The following is an 18,384-nucleotide window of genomic DNA, read 5'->3' on the forward strand; positions in this document are numbered from 1 at the left end:
GTACTGGTGAAACATCACTTTGTTCCTGGGCTGACAGTATGAAGTTCTAAAGAATATTTTTAAGCTTCTATCAAAAGGCTAATAATTTTTTAAATGTGCTTATGCAAAGATACGATCTGTAAAAAATGTACACTAACTCTGATATGCCATTTACTATATCATTCTAAAAATGGTAATACCTCAAAAGAATCCTTCCTGACAACTGGAAGAATATCCTGATACACATAATAAAGATGGCCAGAAATTCTTTTTCCTTGAGAATCAGACTGGAAACCTATTTTGTGAACCACCTGAAAAAAAAAAAAAAAAAAGTCAACCCTCTAGAGTCATCTTTCAAGCAGAGAACCCGTAAGGGAGAGTTAAGAGAGAAAGTTATGAGGCTGATGTTGCCTTGGGTTCCTATACACCGCACAGGTCAACAACATATAAGTTGATAGTAAACCATAAGTGCTAAGAAGTGAGGAATGAATACTGCTTGACTAGGGATCTTCAAAACTGGCTTTGCCAGCTCACAGAGTTTCCACATCTCCTAATAGCAGGGAAGCCCTGCTGTAAGCCAAGTTTTGGAAATTGAAGATCAGATTAGAATTCCCTGCCACTCCTACTATGGGGCTACCTCAGGACATAACTTTTTGAAGCAGTACAATATATTAAGTCAAATAAGAAGAGTACCAGTTTTGTGTGCCATAAATAATATGTAGATTTTCATTCTCTTGAAGCCTAAATGAAGAGTGTGTGTTTTGAGGGGGGTTAATCTAACTTTTAGTGTTTAGGTAAACCATTTAAAAACAGAAGTGCTTCTCTAAGAGGCTAGAGAAGACATTCACACAACCCAGAAGCCATTTTAAAAAGTATTCATCCCACTCAGTGTCATCTATCACTGTCTAATATGTTTTGATATTTTTTCCTTATAGAATGCCAAATACTGAAGTTCATAGTAATAAAATATTACTTCTAAGACCCATATTACCTATGAGATTATAAATCTGTTATTCAGCCTGAAAATAGTAAGAAAAAATGAAAACTTACACTGAAATATTGTTTGCACAATCAATTCTAATGACTGGTTCACACTAACAAAACTAGGAAAATAGTAATTCTATATAGTTTGTATAATAAATAAAATGTAAACACAAAATATTTCAATACATAAATAGAAGCTTTACACATCTAAAAGACAGTACATATATATAAAATATATCTCTACAATGTAGTGAGATCTATAAACTACTGTAATTTTCATTATAAATTATACATGCACTTCAATACAGAAATATATTTACTCCAACATTTTAAATTTCAGACTCAACGTGCATGGTGGTATGGTAGACAGTAATTTTATATACCAAATTCTTAGTAATTCCTTGTTATTAGTAATTCAATGGATGGGTACAACTGTGATATGTGAACAACTTCTTAACCATGGCAAAAGTACTATTTAAAGAACATAAAGATAAATATTCATGTTCCATTTCTTTATAGGCAGTTAATACTGAAAAGAAATGGGAAGATAACATATTTTGAATATCCTGGGTCTTGAGCACCAACTCTGTAGAATGGTGTGGGCCAAAACGAGGGGTTTCTAGAAAGGCAAATTACTAGGTTATCATCCCATTTCATAATTCACTGAAAGTTACTTTAGAAGTATTCCCCCAAGGCAAAATGTATCTTCAGGTGTCTCTAAAGTTAATAACTATACTGCCTCTCAATATTTCAAAGCTTGTATGACAAATAAATCTCCACTTTAGACACTTTCAAACATGGTCTTTATATACATATAAAATGGGACAAACTAACAACTCAGAGGTAACAGAAAAACAATTGAAGACATTTATTCCCCTACTCAAAGGTGAGGAAGAATACTTTACTAGATAAGTGCTAAAAGGGTAGGAGTTCAATATTTAATCCCATAGCAGTGCTTGCCTATTTTATCATTTTGGCCAGCTGTATTAGTTATTTAAGGAGAAGTTCTTTAAATAACCGAGTCATTTAATGGGAAGCTTTATGTAATTTTAAAGTGACTTGAGAAAAATCTATTCTTTCTGAAAGTTGATATGAGGTGTTTTTATATATCTATCTATCTTTAGGTTGGGGAATCTCTAAAGTCCTTGGGGTAATTTCTTATTCTCCTCAAATTTGTATAATCTTTCCAGTAAAGAAGACACAGTGAGTTAAAGTCTCTTACAATTATACTTACTTTCAGAAAGTAGATTTTTTTCCTGCAGCTTATAAGGAAATTAATTTACGTTAATTTACAAATATAAATACAAATTAATCTGCCATTAACATCTTCTTCCTATATATCTCATGCCATACAATCAGTTTAACATAGAATTTTTGTTTCAAATTTTATCTTCTAAATCAAGCCTCCAATCTGGGGGGTAAATATACAGTCTGATTAAAATGTTTAAACATATTAAATACATAGAGTATACAACAACTTAATTGCTACTGATCCACTGATACTTATTTTCTGTTTCTTCTTTTTGAGCTCTTTGTTCTTCTCGGTGATTAACTGCAGTCCAAAATGTTATTTTTTTGAGTACTTGTTGGAGAAGTTTAGGAGGTAATAAAGATATCTGACTTTCTAAAATTATAGCATTTTTACCAATGCAGTCAAGGCATGACCTGTAAACAAAACATAACAGAATTATTAGTTTTTGAACCTGAACTTATAAAATATTTATAGGTAAGTAATATACAAAATAAAACTATAAAAATTTTACACGATTATGTACTCCCCTGGTATTGTTTGAAACATGACAGGATATATATTCTTTCCAGAGCACCACAGTAATTGTATATTTTTATAGCATGGGGACCATATCTGACCAAAATCCAGGTACAACTTACCATGCATAATGTTCTTTAAATAAAAAAGATTCAGACTTAATTCTGAAGCAGGTTAGTCTGAAGCAGACCCCTTTTCACACATCCTTCCAGCCCAATAACAATTTACTCCTCTCTGCGAGCTGTCTTCTTCTTCCATCACCCCAAGATGCAGCACCTGGTGTCCATTTTATACCCAGTGACCCGGCCCTCCCCGTACCCCCTCCAGAAACGACTACACTGGTCTGATTGACAGCCACCCTGAGTCCCAGCCTCAAAGGCAGACACATGCAGTCTGTCTTTGCTCTTCCTCTCATTTCTATACTGGTTCATCTTCCCTATCACTGCTTATCTCCCCTTCCAAACCTCTCCTTTCTGCTTTTTGGAACACCAGCTGTGTCTACAAACACCCCTGCTTCCTGTGACTTTCTGTCTTTGCTTTAAGTGAAATCTAAGAAAATTGCTTTGTGCGCAGCCTTCTGGAGGAAAGAGGACAAATTTCCCCTCAGCTCTGTTTTCACAGCCAGGAGCCAGTATTAGTATGTATTCTCCTCGCCCCTCACTGCTGCTTCCAGGCTGCGATCATTTTGCTGTCGGGTGTTGCCATCTATTAACCTCCCGCTCATTCCCCCCATCGCTGAGGATTCTGGCCCTGGACTCATCACAGTCTTGCCTCTTGACTGATTTTAGCATCTGTGTGGAAAACCCTTTTTACTCTTATGACCTTACTCAGGACAGTTCCACCTCTGAAATCTTAAACTTCCATATCCTCCTCTTGGACCATAAGCCTGTATCTTTTTTAACTCTTACACCCCTTTACTCCTTTGACTCTTCCCGGTTCTCCAAATAATAAGACCCCTCCGGCTGTGACTTTCTTTCCTATCCGGCCTGTCCACATGCACTTCATAGTGCATCCATGTGCACGTTCCCGTCCACATGCACTTCAATCTCCTGCCAGCAATTTTCATCTCCTTCTCCACTGTCCCTCTGTTATGCCATCCTGGCTAAACTTCAACCACGGATAAACTCAACCATCTCCTTTCTGCGCTTGCAACCTGGCTTCTTAGTGCGGCTGGAGAAAACCACATTTCTGCAGACGTGGCCCACTGCATATCGATTTTGTTCCATCTCCGCTGAGCCCTCCTGAGTGCTCGGCACTACGATGTTACACATCCCTTGGCAGCATTCCGCCCCCAGTCACCTCAGCAGCTATGTCACGTCTTCATCGCCCTCCTTAAGTTCACATCCTTACCTCTCCTCCTCCTCAGACGACCTCACCATCAGCCAAAACCTTCTCAGTGCCCTGCCCCCAACCAAGAAATTCATCTATTTTCATAGCTATACTTCCTTCTTTCGCCATTATTATTATCCCTTCCTCCAGTCAAGGGATAATTCTGTTACCTGTTTGCTAAAATCGACCTCCTCAAGAGCCTACTCCATTCTTTAATCTGTTTCCAACAACTTAGTCCCCGATGGCTGCTTCCCTGAGCACAGAAACAAATATGCTCACTCCTTCCCGGGTCGTGGTGCTCGTCCCCAGAAGTCATCCTGGCTTCCCCCTTTACCTTACCAACCTCTTAGTGTTGCCAAACTCCACGGCACTTGTCAATCCAGATGTTCCGCGACCTCCTGACAGTAAGCAGATGCTCCATCTCCAGTTCTCTCCTCGCTCAGTTTTTGTGCTCCCGTTATCTCCTGCTTCACCTCTAACTCTGGTCACTCTCCTGTGCCTCCTTGTCCTCTACCTTCTCTTCAAATGTTATGAGTTCTTAATGCTCAGCCGTTGGCTTCACCCTTACTCTCAAAACTCTTCCTGGGTAGAGCTAACCCATACCCATTCACACTCCAGTGATTCTTAAATCTTTATGTCTAGCCTGGACCTTGCTCCATTTATTCAGTTAGTAACTATTTAATGGAATGCTCTGTTGCAAGTCCCATAAGCACTTCAAGCTCAATATGCCCAAAACCGAGTTCATCATTTCTACCCCATCCCACCTGCAAACCCAATGCCTCCTCCATACTCTATCACTAATTCTTCCCTCTTCTTTCACTTAGCATCCATTCAACTACCAAGTCCATTCAGCCTGCTAAATATCTCTACCTCCCTCCCTTCTCCAGCCCCACTGCCACTTTCTAAATCAGACCCTCACTTTGTTCCTGATCAATGCAACAGTCTCTACTAACTTTCCTAACGCAGTCACTTATCCCTCCAATTTCTCATCTACGCTGTTGCCAAAGAAATTTTATAACTTATAATATGATCATCTTATTCCTCTGCTCCAAATTTTTCAAGGCTTCCTGACCTCCTACAAGATAATGTAAACTCTTGTGCATGAGAGACACAGGTGCTAGATGACATACAGTTCCTGATTTCTTATCCAGCCTCATTTCTTACAATTCCTCACCTCATACTTATGTCCCAGGAATACTCAAGAATTCAGTTTCCAGAACACACCATGCCTATATATATCTATATCTATCTATCTATCTATATATATATATAAGCATGTTAGTGCAAGATATATATATCTTGCACTAACACGTTTGCACTGCTTGTTCACAGTAAATTCTTGTCTCAGACTCTTCTTCCTCTGCAAAGACTTCCCTAACCTTTGCTATCTTAACCAAGGGCCTTCTTCTCCAGTATTCTTATGAACTTTGTACATGTTCTTCTTAAAGCAATTTTATTTTTCTATGATAGTTGTTTGAAAGCCTGCCTTCTATATTCTTAGCAATTTCAGGGAAAGGTCATGGCTTTTCATTTCACAGCACAGTGCCTTCCCATACTAGGCACCCAAATATTATATTTATTGATCCCTGCATATAAAGAACTTGTAAGCTACTTAAGGAAAGTGGTTATGTTCACAACAAAAGTTAAGTAACAATACAAAGCAGGATAAATCATTCCACCAGTTATTTCTAAACTTTGCAAAATGGAATTACCTTCGGTACTTTCAAAAATCCCAAAGTACAGACCGTACCCCAGACCAGTCAAATCACAATCTGTGGGGCTGGAACACAGGCATCAATATTTCTTGAAGTTCCCCATGAGATTCTGATGTCCAGACAAGTTTGGAAACCACAGCAGTTACAGAAGGAGTGGCTAAGAAAGACTTCAGGAATGTCCAGTTTGAGCTATGGTTTTCAAGTGGTTTAAGCTGTGGAACGTCTAGAAGTTATAGCACACTCCTTGACACAGAGCATGTGAGCTCCTCTCTCTCTCTCTTCCCCTCCCTCCCTCTGTCCCATGCCTTCACCCCTGTTATCCCTGCTGCATAAAATACCCACACGTGTTCACTAGACAACTTCTTCACTCAAATCCCTCCTCCTGACTCTCACAGGCAGAAATAGGGGCTTGCTCCACAATCCACCCACTAAACTTTGTATATATTCCTTTTAAATTAAAAGCATATCAGCTGATACACTGTAAGTCATACCACCAATTTAATAACAACTTTGGGGTTAAAAAAAGAAATTCTACTAAACTAAATTCATATATATGTGTGTCTATTACTAGACACACTCTGATTTCAGAAAAGTTAAAATATGAAAAAAGTCAGGCCTAGAATCAAGGAAATACAGTATGTTTAACATTCCTACATGAACTAAATTCAGTTTTACAAACAAAACAAAAATGTGACTATACTCTATATTTTAATTTTTAAAAATCACATTGGTATATGGTTCATCATTACAAATTTTATTATACTCTTAGGAAGATGTAAATATAAATTCAAGTAATAATCTACCTGAAAAATATTATAACGTTTCCCAAAAAGGAAGAAGAAAGAAATTATCATACATTAATAACATATATGTTTTAAAGTAATGAATTTTCTTACCTGAGTAGTGAATAAGGCTGTGTTTGAAAGATCAATAAATCATTACAATGACCCTAATCAACACAAAAAAGGAGTTATCAAGACTTTTGATAAAAATAAAATACATTAATAATTGGATATTTTTATTGTATAAATGTAAAAGAAATTATGTAAAGCAGCAAATAAATCTCTAACTATTCACACACACATACACACACACACACACACAAATGTACACATACCTGCTAGCTATACAAACTTTAGATACGTGGTTACCATTTTTTCAGTGACCAAACGTCTACCTAACCACAGCCTATATAAATGAAAATTTTAAAATCAGAAACATGTTTTCCCTTTAAGACAGTTGTTTCAAAATGAGAACAGTAGTGGTTTTCAAGTTTTTTGGTTTTTAAGCAGAACTTTTTTCTTCCAAATGACTCATTTTAAAATCTCTTCATTCTGTCCCCCTTTTCCAGGTGAAAGATTCTCTGGGAATTCCTAATTTGAAAATCACAGATCCAGAAGATTTTTTGGAATAATGACTCTCTCATCTAAAAGTTAATGTGGAGGAGTCAGCAGAAAATTTTTCTAATAGGTCTTTAGAATTTATACTAAAGTATACTAAATACTTTCAAATAGGTCTTTAGAATTTCATAATTTATGATCATGATTTTAATCAGAATTCATATTTTAATGATAAACTTTGTATCCTAAATAAAGATTTCTAGTGCCAAGAAAAAGAAGACAAACCACAAAAGTTGCTTTTTAAGTAAAGTTGTGGTTTTAATCTTTTATTGAAGCACTGAATTCTCGGCCAAAGAAAGTTCTAAAACTTTCACTACACATAACATTTAAGTTGGAGGCCTCAGAACCTCAAAATAAACCAAATTCCCTGGAGAAAGGCCACCTTATCTCAGGGTTCACCACTCCATAGGAACAACTCTGGAGATAACTACGCCTGAAGAGGTGAAAGGGCACTGGGGCCCTCTGGTGGGCTCTGTCTCGTTGCAACCCATCCCTGACGGCTCAGCGCCTGCCATTCCCAAGTGTCCTACGCAAACCAGAGCGATCAATCCTGAGCTCCTGGCCCATCATGTACAGAATGTAAGTGTGGCCATCTCTCTGAATTTCCCAAGGTGCAAGGAGTGGAAGAACAATACTTCCCAAATGCTACTCGTTTATTCCTTTCACTTTAGTTTTATCAGATTTTAAAATGAGAATGCTTTAAACTCAAATGTAAAACAGGGGTGAAGCAGTGGCAAAAGGCACATAAAATAAAAAAAAAAAACACTTTAAACATTCTATAGTAGTTTCCTCTTGAAGGGAGAAGCTAGCCTTGATAATGTTCTAATTATAAAGTTAGGTAGCAAATTTCACAAGTACTTATTATTATACTTAGTAGTTTACATATACTTTATATATATTCTTTATATGCACCAAATATTGTGTACAAATACTTTAATTCAATAAAATTATCAACACTCGGGACTACGGGGAGGGTCAAAGAGAAATGAAGATTCATCCTTTAGAAGCTCTTCTTAATAATTTGACTAATGAAGTTAATAGACCTATTTTGATTTGTAAACCCCAAATATCCTGCAATGCTTCACAAAAGCCACTCATTCTGAAGATTAATCGTACAACAGTGTAACATTTCATGCCCTTCCATATTTTTCAATGTGGGAGTATCAACAATCTTTTTGAACAGCCATTTAGTTTGAATAACACAATTACTCAGAGGAAATATTTAGAATTGAAATTTTCTTACTGTATCCAAGGAAAGTAAATCATCTTTGCTCCCACCAAATACCATTATTTCATTTTCTTTTCCCAAACAGGCTGTGTGCCATAACCTATGATTGAAAATTATAAACAGTGAAGTACTATCAAGGAAGAAACTGTACATTACATATAAACCAATTTTAAATTGCACACTCTAAAATTTAATCTATTTCAAAAGGGGTATGACTGAACTTGAGCCTTTGTCATAACCTCAAAGGGGTTAGATTTTAAAGATTTCTCTAGAATTATTAGAGAATTAGATTCTAGGGTTCATTAAATCACATTGTTTCAATGAAAGAGAGGCTTCCCTATAACTCTTTCTTATTATATCCTCTGACCTTTTTCTAACCTCTTTATCTCACAGATATTATCATGATATAAAACAATTTTAAAAAGAACTGATCAGCCTATTGCAGAAACGGTTTTCTTATTGCTATCTGCCATGGTGCTGTTCTCATCATTTTGACTTCCTTCCCTGTTCTCTGGTCTCCACCACCAGACAAATCCAATTGGTCATTCTCTTTACATTAATATTGTCACACTACTTATCACCCTGGGTACAGAATACCACACACGTTCCTTATTTCTCTGTCTCTAATCTCTTCCAGCTACTTATAGCTGATAAATAATATTTTTCAAATATTTATTGTTTTTAACCATGGACATTTCCTGATCAGGAAGCATCTCTGCCACTTTTCTCAGCCAAAAATTTATGATCAATAGCTATTTTTTTCCCATAAATTTTAATTCTTGCCTTTCCCCAAATGAACCCTCTATTTCAGCCAAGTCCATTTATTCCCTAAGAGAAAAGCTTGTACCACTTTCTAGGCTTTTGTTAGTTCACCCTGCTTCTTGGGCTTAAAATGAGAAGTCTTTCTCTCAGAGCCTTAAAAACAGGCTCAAAATCTCCAGGAAGTGTTCCAAATACCACCCAGATTGGTTCTGTTACCCTCTCTGTTCAGCACCTTTCAACATTTATGTGCTTATTTTATAATCTCCTAACTCACATTTGAAGACAAATTGCTCTATATACTACTTTAATTGTTTGATGTAATTTGTCTCCTAACTCCCTACGAAGACTATATATAAGGTCCTTAAGGTCAAAAATGGCCCCAGTGGTGTAAAGCTGACTGTGCCTATCGACTCCATGTTCAGTGATATCACATTGGTCATGGTGCAAATCAGCAAATGCTACAAACTAGGGCTTTTCTTTTTTTTGGTTTTGTTTTTCCTGGAGAGCGGTTGTTAACTGTTTACCAGCACACCACTGGAATTTGGGTAATCTAATTTTGTATTCTTAAAAATGCTTAATAGGGTGTTCTGCATCCAGCAGGTGCTCAAAAACTTCTAATTAACAAAAGCAAACACAAAATACTAGCATAATTTACTCAGTGATTAAATAAACAAATTATTTCATAAAGAAGCAGAGCATCTAATGCTGTTTTGGAAATGGTCTGATAGCTCATATCCATCTCTAATTTCACATTATTTACCAAAACTAATGTTACAGTTTTATAAAATTTAATGTTTCTGTGGGTCTGACTGAGAAAAAAGTACACATAAATTTCTCAATTTTAGAAAATAAATGATAAGTTTTACAGAATCATCGCTTTACCTCTGAGAGTACTTGACTACTTTTTTTTTTTTTTTGGCCGCACTGTGCAGCATGTGGGATCTTAGTTCCCCAAACCCGTGCCCCCTGCATTGGGAGTGTGGAGTCTTAACCATTGGACCACCAGGGAAGTCCCACTTTTCTTTCTTTCTTTCTTTTTTTTTTTGGTACGCGGGCCTCTCACTGTTGTGGCCTCTCCCGTTGCGGAGCACAGGCTCCGGACGCGCAGGCCCAGCGGCCATGGCTCACGGGCCCAGCCACTCCGTGGCATGTGGGATCTTCCCGGACCGGCGCACGAACCCGTGTCCCCTGCATCGGCAGGCGGACTCTCAACCACTGCGCCACCAGGGAAGCCCCCACTTTTCTTAATAGACCAAATTGCTGAAGCATCGGATGCCCCAAACAATTACATATTATCATGTCTTTTATTACCACATAACTTATTTTTAGTACATTTATCCTTTTAATTTCCACAAATGCAAACAATTGGCTTATGCACAATTTGTTTAAATAGTTTTCTCAAACAATCATGACACATTCAAGGACAAATGCACTTGGGACCCAGAATAGGACTGAGTCATTAGAAATTTTGTTTGTGAAATACTCTGCCCAATTCTCCAACTTGTATGTTAGAACATAAATTGACACAGATCTTTAGCAACACTCAGATTATGCTGTGGGGTTGGGGATGGGGATTGGAGGAGGGACTGAGGGAAGGAGATCGAGTATGACAAATTCCCTCATAGGAAGGAATAGCTTAATTTCCAGGACAGAAAGCCATGTGTAACCTTGGAAATACTCATGAATCCAACAATGCCTAAGGCTCTATATATCAACACCTATGGGACATTTTTACAGACACACAAAAAAGGGACCTTGCTGATAGCCACCTATATAGGCGATCAGATATGGCTACATAGATGGCTATTCACCCAAGCACAGTTTTATCTAAGATGACACCTGGAGAAGAGGGTGTTACACTGTAGGACGGTGGTTCTCAACCTGGGATGATTTTGCCCCCAGGGGGACATTTGACAATATCTGGAGATATTTCTGATTGTCACAATTCCAGGTGTGTGTTGGGGGAGGGTGGGGGGAGTGGGCGCAGTACTACAGGCATCTACTGGGTAAAGGCCAGAGATGCTTCTACACATGCACAGGATACCCCTAACAGCAAAGAATAATTTGGTCCAAAATGTCAATAGTACCAAAGTTAAGAAACTTTCCACAGAATTACAAGAGGAGAATTGGGCAGCTTACATTTCAAATTATAACTTGGAAAAGTTTTCACAATATACATTTAAATGTTAAGTAAATTCTTACTTTCATAAAAAATTAGTATATATACACATATATATGTTCTCCTTACACTAAACTGTATCTCACCTGTTCTCCTCCTCACCTCATACCTGAAGATAGATCTGCCTCTGTCTTACCTGCCTTAGGAAAACTCTGGCCTGGACTTCCATCATCGAGGAACACTGGAAAGCCTTTCCTGCCTTGATTTTGGTGACATCTAGCTTGCAACCTGATGTTCTTTTTTACAGACAGCTTATGTCCTCTCACAGCTGCTCTAAACTTATTACCTAAACATTCTAATAAAGCATATGATTTACATGACACATTAGCTGAATTCAAAGAAATCTCTTTACATAGCTCAGTTCTAACTATATATTACTGATAATAGTTCTATGGCTCTAAACATTCTAATAAAGCATATGATTTACATGACACATTAGCTGAATTCAAAGAAATCGCTTTACATAGCTCAGTTCTAACTATATATTACTGATAATAGTTCTATGGCTCTGATTACGCATTAAGGATTGAAATATAAAATAGGAGCAATTGAAAATTAAACATATTCTTACCACCACTTTGGTCTATAATTAATTCATTCACACAATCAAACAACTGGAAGAGAACTAAGAGCTCATCTAGTCCAACTCCCTCATTTCACAATGAAGAAATTGATGCTCAGTTTCTTTAAGTGACTTTCCCAAAGCCAAACAGCTAAGTGGTAGCTGAGCAAGGACTAGAACACTGGGCTCCTGAATTTAATATAAAACTCTTTAAACAATATATTTCAAAAGATCCAGAATTGCTAAAATAATACATTCCACTGAATTTTTATACATGAAAATATAAGAATGTAGTTATGATACACATATAGTTATGATAAACTCTAAATGTATTGTGCATATTAATATAGATATACACAATGATATATGTATATATATTTACATATAAATATTTTCAGGCCTTTTTCTCAAGTAAGTTACTTGTTATTAAATGTCTGAAATGCATATCGCCTTATGCATTAATATATCATTGACTAACTTCACATTAATATAAATAATCTATAGTAAAAAATATTCTGAAATACATGGCATGAAAAAAAATTAAATTACTAACCATAATGATTATAAGGTACTGAATTTGAATCTCCTATGAATATATATCATACTATTCAATCAAATAAGAAAAAAATACAGTATGAATGTGATTTTCTTTGCAGTCTAATAATAGTATATTTTCTACAGTTTTTTACTCTATAATATACCACAAACAACTGTTTCCTTTTTTAAGAAATTTACATTAATGAATACATCGTACAGTTAATAAAGAAAAATAATAATCTGTCATCTACTTGATCAACATGAAAGAAATTTCCTCATTAAATTGCTCTAAATCTCTTCCAAACCCAAATAACTACTACTAAAGCCAACCCCATTCTTGTCTACTTATTAAAAATATTAACATTATATCATACTTTCAATTTCTTAGCCTTTTCACATTTATCAGGCAAGATTATACATTTACCTAAAAGAATAAAATTTTCAAATATACAAATACGGATAGAAACTGAATAGTTCCTTTCTACAATCAGATATAATTAGAATTATAGTTAAATTATTTGGGTAACATCACGCTTATTTGAAAGATATCCTTCCTGATGGTTTCTGGTTTTAACGGCAAACACTATAAATTCAGTGCTACATTTAATACTTTAAAATTCTTAACTATTTTACTTATTTGTCAACTTCTAGACTTACCTGGGTTTTGTTTTAGGTAAATGTGTAAGCTGTTTCCAACAATTTGTTAAGACATTATGAATCCAACCATCACCTGCAATATTATGACAGTTCAGAAATTAAGATTAGGTGTTTGGGATAAAATTTTAATTTTTTCCCCAAATTTATCATGCTACATTTATATGACTATTTTTTGTGCATGTGCATATTTTATCATAAAAATTCTCAAACATGTACGAAAGTCAAGTGAACATGACAACGAACCTTCACATAACCCAGATTCAACAACTACTAAGATTTTACCATATGTGCTCCATTTATCTCTTTTTGTTATTCTTGTTGCTGAATTCTTCTAAAACAAATCCTAGCTCTTATCATTTTCTCCAAACATATTTCAGTGAGCAACACTAAAAAAAATTGGACATTTTTTACACAGCCACCATGTTATTATCACTTAACCACAATGCCACCGTCACAGTCAACAAAACTAAAAGTAATTTCTCAGTATCATCTGATACCCATATGACCATTTCTTCAGCTGAATCTTTGAGGGAGGAAACTGACTAGACTAGGAGTTAGGACATTTAATTCTCCATAGTTCAATGATGAAAAAAAGCAAATAGGAATTTGAATCAGTAGAGCTCATGAAGATACGATATTAAACAACTCTTAGTGAAATGGATAGATTTTAGGATTTTTTTCTTCCAGTTTTATTGAGATATAATTGACATACAATACTGTATATATTTAAGATGTATAGATGTTAGTTGTTTGTTTTTTTCTTGCTTGCGGCACGCGGGCCTCTCACTGCTGTGGCCTCTCCCATTGCGGAGCACAGGCTCCGGACGCTCAGGCTCAGCGGCCATGGCTCACGGGCCCAGCTGCTCGGCGGCATGTGGGATCTTCCTGGACCGGGGCACGAACCCGTGTCCCCCGCATTGGTAGGCAGACTCTCAACCACTGCGCCACCATGGAAGCCCGATGTTAGTTTTTAAATTAGATTCCAAATCCTTTTTAATTAAATACCCCACAAATTAGAGAAGTATAATAATCTACAGTAACTAACATCCCCTAGAGGAACTGCTGTTCCTCCAGCCAGCATCTGGCATTTCTTGGCCAGAAGACTGCCAGATACACAGTTGATGCTCAATAAATTTTTGTTGAAAAACAAATAGTTGTTTTTCGATCCTATATAAAATTATATAAATGGTTTTAATGGTATATAAAGTTTCTTAAGAAAAATGTCTCTAGCCATAGAAAACTTCTGTGTTAAATTACAAGACACTTGTCAAACTAAGTGGATATTGTTGGTCACTTGTCTTTCTTGGTGCCACAATTATACTAGTGAAAGAAAAACTGTATTACAAAAATCACAGCCATTGGGATGAGCAGTAACAGGAGTTTAAAAACTCTAGCTAAGCACTTTCCTTTATAGTTCTGGAACAAAAAGAGAAGCAACTGGCCTTCCCACCTTGTATTTCTAGAGCTTCCTGGGAAACGTTCCTCTTCTAATCCCCATTCTAGCCTATAATATAAGCATCTGGATCAAAAATTAGGAAGACACAAAATCAGAAATACTACAGTTGAAAGGGTCTTTAATTCCTCTAGGTTCAACCACTTTTCCTTTCCCTACACTAGGAAACAGGAGAACTTAGACAAGCAAGGGTACGGAAGGAAAGGGGCCTTCTACTTCTCATTCATGATGCAACCACATAGTTGGGGATAAAGGTAAACCAGAAAATCAGAAAAGTAAAAATACCTTAAGTATCAAATACAATCAGGTTAAAAAAAAGAATAAAATTTTAACTGTAGGTTAAACTTTAATCAACTTACTTAATGGAATATTGTCTGCACTTAGTCCACCAAATAGGAAAAGCGTATCATCAGCTATTGGTGTTAAAGTATGCCATGACCGATGTTTGGGGTTTTCTCCATTAATTGGAATCCTGTGGTGAGGGAAAAAAATAGAAGAATCTAAGTACTGTGCTAGTCAAAACAAAATTTTTCTGATCATCTCAGATCTCAAAAGAAAAAACTGCCCTCCCTAGTATAAAAAATTTTGATTCTACTAATCCTACCTACAAGAATATTTTTAAAACATTCTTAAATTCTTGAAGAATTTACACAATTTCTTTCCATTTAATGTCTATCCCACTTGGCCAGAACACAGAAGCCTGAAAATTAAAAAGTCAATTCCTAGTTATTCACAACGCATACTGAGCATCATTCCTATTGAAACCAAGGTGGACCCGGTGGGGCTCCTGGGCACAAGAGCCTTTCCGTGTCCCCTTCCCTGAGTTCCAAAGGGTAGGTTCAAACAGCTGCTAATCAGGGAAGGGAGAGGATGCAGACACAAGGGAGGAGCAGTCAAGAAACAGTAATGCAGCCTTTGGGCAGGGTCCTGGTTCTGCCTCAAGGGATACACATAATATCTTTGAGCTCTTCTGCTGAACTGAAACCTCCACCAAATGCAAGATGTTAACTGCATGATGAATCATGTTTCATTCCAGAGAAGGTCACAGTTTGCCCATCACCACCTGACGCCAGATGACCTCTGGATTGAAGGAATGTGGGCCCTGCACGTACCCTGATCCTTATCAGCAACCCCGCCCCTGGACTATAAGACTCCTCACAGGCTCCCCCTGGTTGGGACACACAGTTCTGAGGGCATTAGCTTGCTGTGGCTCCCTTTGCCTAGCAAAGCAATAAAGCTATTCTTTATTACTTCACCCAAAACTCTGTCTCCGAGATTTAATTTTGTGTCAGTGTTCAGAGGCTGGATTTGGCTTCACTGTTAGTTAATCAGTAAGACTTCCTCAGGTTTTTAACAGAAATATTTTCATGTCTGTCATTTTTTACTGTTGTTTCACATTTAATTTTGTATTTTCAGCTGACTTCCTTAAGGATATTATGGGATTTTGTTGTTGCTGTTGCTGTTTACTTTGGTCTATTTATTGTAGAATTTCCCGAAAATGCTACTCTAACTTCACAATAAAAGTATGCAAGCCACTCCAGATCCGGGATAAACCTCTAAAGATTTCAAACAAATACTGTCATATTCTTAAAATAAAAACAGAAATAAAAACATAAGCACAGGGACTTCTCTGGCCATCTAGTGGTTAAGACTCCATGCTTCCACTGCAGTGGGCATGGGTTTGATCCCTGGTCGGGGAACTAAGATCCCACATGCCACGTGGTGCAGCCAAACAAAACAAAACAAAACCATAAGCACAAAACTTTAACTAATTTAGGAGGTGAGGTCACACCATTCTCCAACATTCCGGAATGCTCCAGAATAACATGGGCCGTTGGTAGAAGATGTAATTTATTTTTTCCAAAATGGAAATATTTTTTTTTTTTTTTTTTTTTTTTTTTTTTTTTTTTTTTTGCTGTACGCGGGCCTCTCACCGCTGTGGCCTCTCCCGTTGCGGAGCACAGGCTCCGGAGGCGCAGGCTCAGCGGCCATGGCTCACGGGCCCAGCCGCTCCGCGGCACGTGGGATCCTCCCGGACCGGGGCACGAACCCATGTCCCCTGCGTCGGCAGGCGGACTCTCAACCACTGCGCCACCAGGGAAGCCCCAAAATGGAAATATTTTTACTGTTTTTGTTAACTATAAAAAACATTTGGGTTACAACACATTCAACAACCACAAAAATAGTTTTTAAAAGGGACAGTTCTCCTATATTCCTGTCCTCCAGCAATAAGAAACATTAATAATTTGGTATATATCTTTCCTAACTTTAATGCACATATAAAGACATTTATTAAAAATATACAAATAAGATCATATACTCTGTTCAATTTTTTTCATTCAACTAATATATTTCAGAATATTTCCATGAAGCATATTGTCCTTTGGTAATGGAAGTACGGCAGCTCATTGGGCAAATGCACCATGATTTAAACAACCCCCACTTACGGACATGAGGGTTGATGTCATGTTTTTGCTTTTATAAATAATGTTGCAATAAACATCTTTGTTGTGTGTGCACACACACATACATATATGCACACACATATAAACACTTGTCCAATTTTTGTCTTAGGAGAAATTCTGGATCAAAGTAGAAATTCCATTTTATATTTTAAACATATTACCAGACTACCTTCCAGAAAATTATACCAATTTAACTCCCACTAATTGTGTTACAACCTAGCAAAAACCAATCATTTGTAATTATTTTTATCCGGTAAGTGAAAACTATTATTTTTATTTCAATTTCTTTAATAATTTATGAAGTTGGACATCTTTTAAAAATAATTTCTGCATATTTGTATTTCTTCTATGAGTTGCTCATTTCATGTTCTTTGTTCACTTTTATTGGCCTGTTTGTCTTTTTCTTACTGATTTTCTGAGTTCTTATGAATCTTAGCCCTTTTGGTTAGAAATACAGTAAATATTACTTCTAGTTTGTTTTTTGTTTGCATTTTCCAATTTGCTTTTTAACTTTTTGTGGTATATATTTCTACACAGAAATATTTAATTCTTAAATGGTCTTATCAATCAGTCTTTTAATTTATGAATTTTGGGTTTATATCATCTTTATAAAAGCTTTTTCCATGCCAAGATTTTAAAGATAATCTGCTATATTTTCTTCTAGCACTTTTGAGGTTTTATTTCTAATAGTATTTATACTTTGGCATAATATATAGGTCTGATTCCAAATCATTACATGAACAGCTGAATTGATAGCTAAATATATTTATTCTATTGCTAAATATATATTATGAGCAATAAAATCAGAATTTGACTCACTTGGTTATCTGTTGACCTGTGATGACCCGATTAAAACTTCATTTGTTCTACTGACCAGTCCTCAAGAATATGTAGTATAAAACCAGTACTTTTACATAATCAATTTTCAACTGCTAGTGTTCTCATGTTTTATATAGTCTAGTTAAAGAACGAACTCTATATTGAAATCTATATATTCCTTGCTTAAGCAAAAAATCTGAAGGGGAAGAAAATATCAGTTCAGTTTTACAGATCCAAGTTTGGGTTATACCATGCATGTGTGCACACGTCTGTGCAGGCAGACACACACACACACACACACACCCCACACACAAAAATGCCTACAGATTAAAACATACTTAAATTTTGAACTTACCTTCCAGACCAGGTCCAGGTATCTAAGTTTAGATAGTGCAAATCATTCATCCTAGTTTGCTAAAATAAAAGTGTATGAAATTGGTCAGTGTTTTACATATTTCATGGGCTAAAATTTTGGTTTTAAAATAAATTCAGATTAAAAATGGATTAACTCTATTTTACTTAACATCAGAAGTTTATATATTGGGAA

At 36.3% G+C, this 18,384-nt stretch overlaps 1 protein-coding gene across 2 annotated transcripts in view; it reads right to left on the reverse strand.

Moving 5' to 3' along the window:
• The window catches only part of KLHDC1 (kelch domain containing 1), a 47,031-nt gene that overhangs the window by 616 nt on the left and 28,031 nt on the right, over positions 1 to 18,384 (reverse strand). For both annotated transcript variants that reach the window (XM_060142886.1, XM_060142885.1), the window contains 6 exons: positions 18,193 to 18,251; positions 14,913 to 15,025; positions 13,101 to 13,173; positions 8,419 to 8,503; positions 6,672 to 6,724; positions 180 to 2,628 (listed from right to left, as the gene is read on the reverse strand). In XM_060142886.1, coding sequence (XP_059998869.1) covers positions 2,442 to 2,628; positions 6,672 to 6,724; positions 8,419 to 8,503; positions 13,101 to 13,173; positions 14,913 to 15,025; positions 18,193 to 18,251 — 570 coding nt within the window. In that variant the 3' untranslated portion in view covers positions 180 to 2,441. The remainder of the gene's footprint in view (positions 1 to 179; positions 2,629 to 6,671; positions 6,725 to 8,418; positions 8,504 to 13,100; positions 13,174 to 14,912; positions 15,026 to 18,192; positions 18,252 to 18,384) is intronic.

The sequence above is a fragment of the Lagenorhynchus albirostris genome, chromosome 1 (assembly GCF_949774975.1).
Source record: "Lagenorhynchus albirostris chromosome 1, mLagAlb1.1, whole genome shotgun sequence".
Classification (NCBI taxonomy): Eukaryota; Metazoa; Chordata; class Mammalia; order Artiodactyla; family Delphinidae; genus Lagenorhynchus; species Lagenorhynchus albirostris.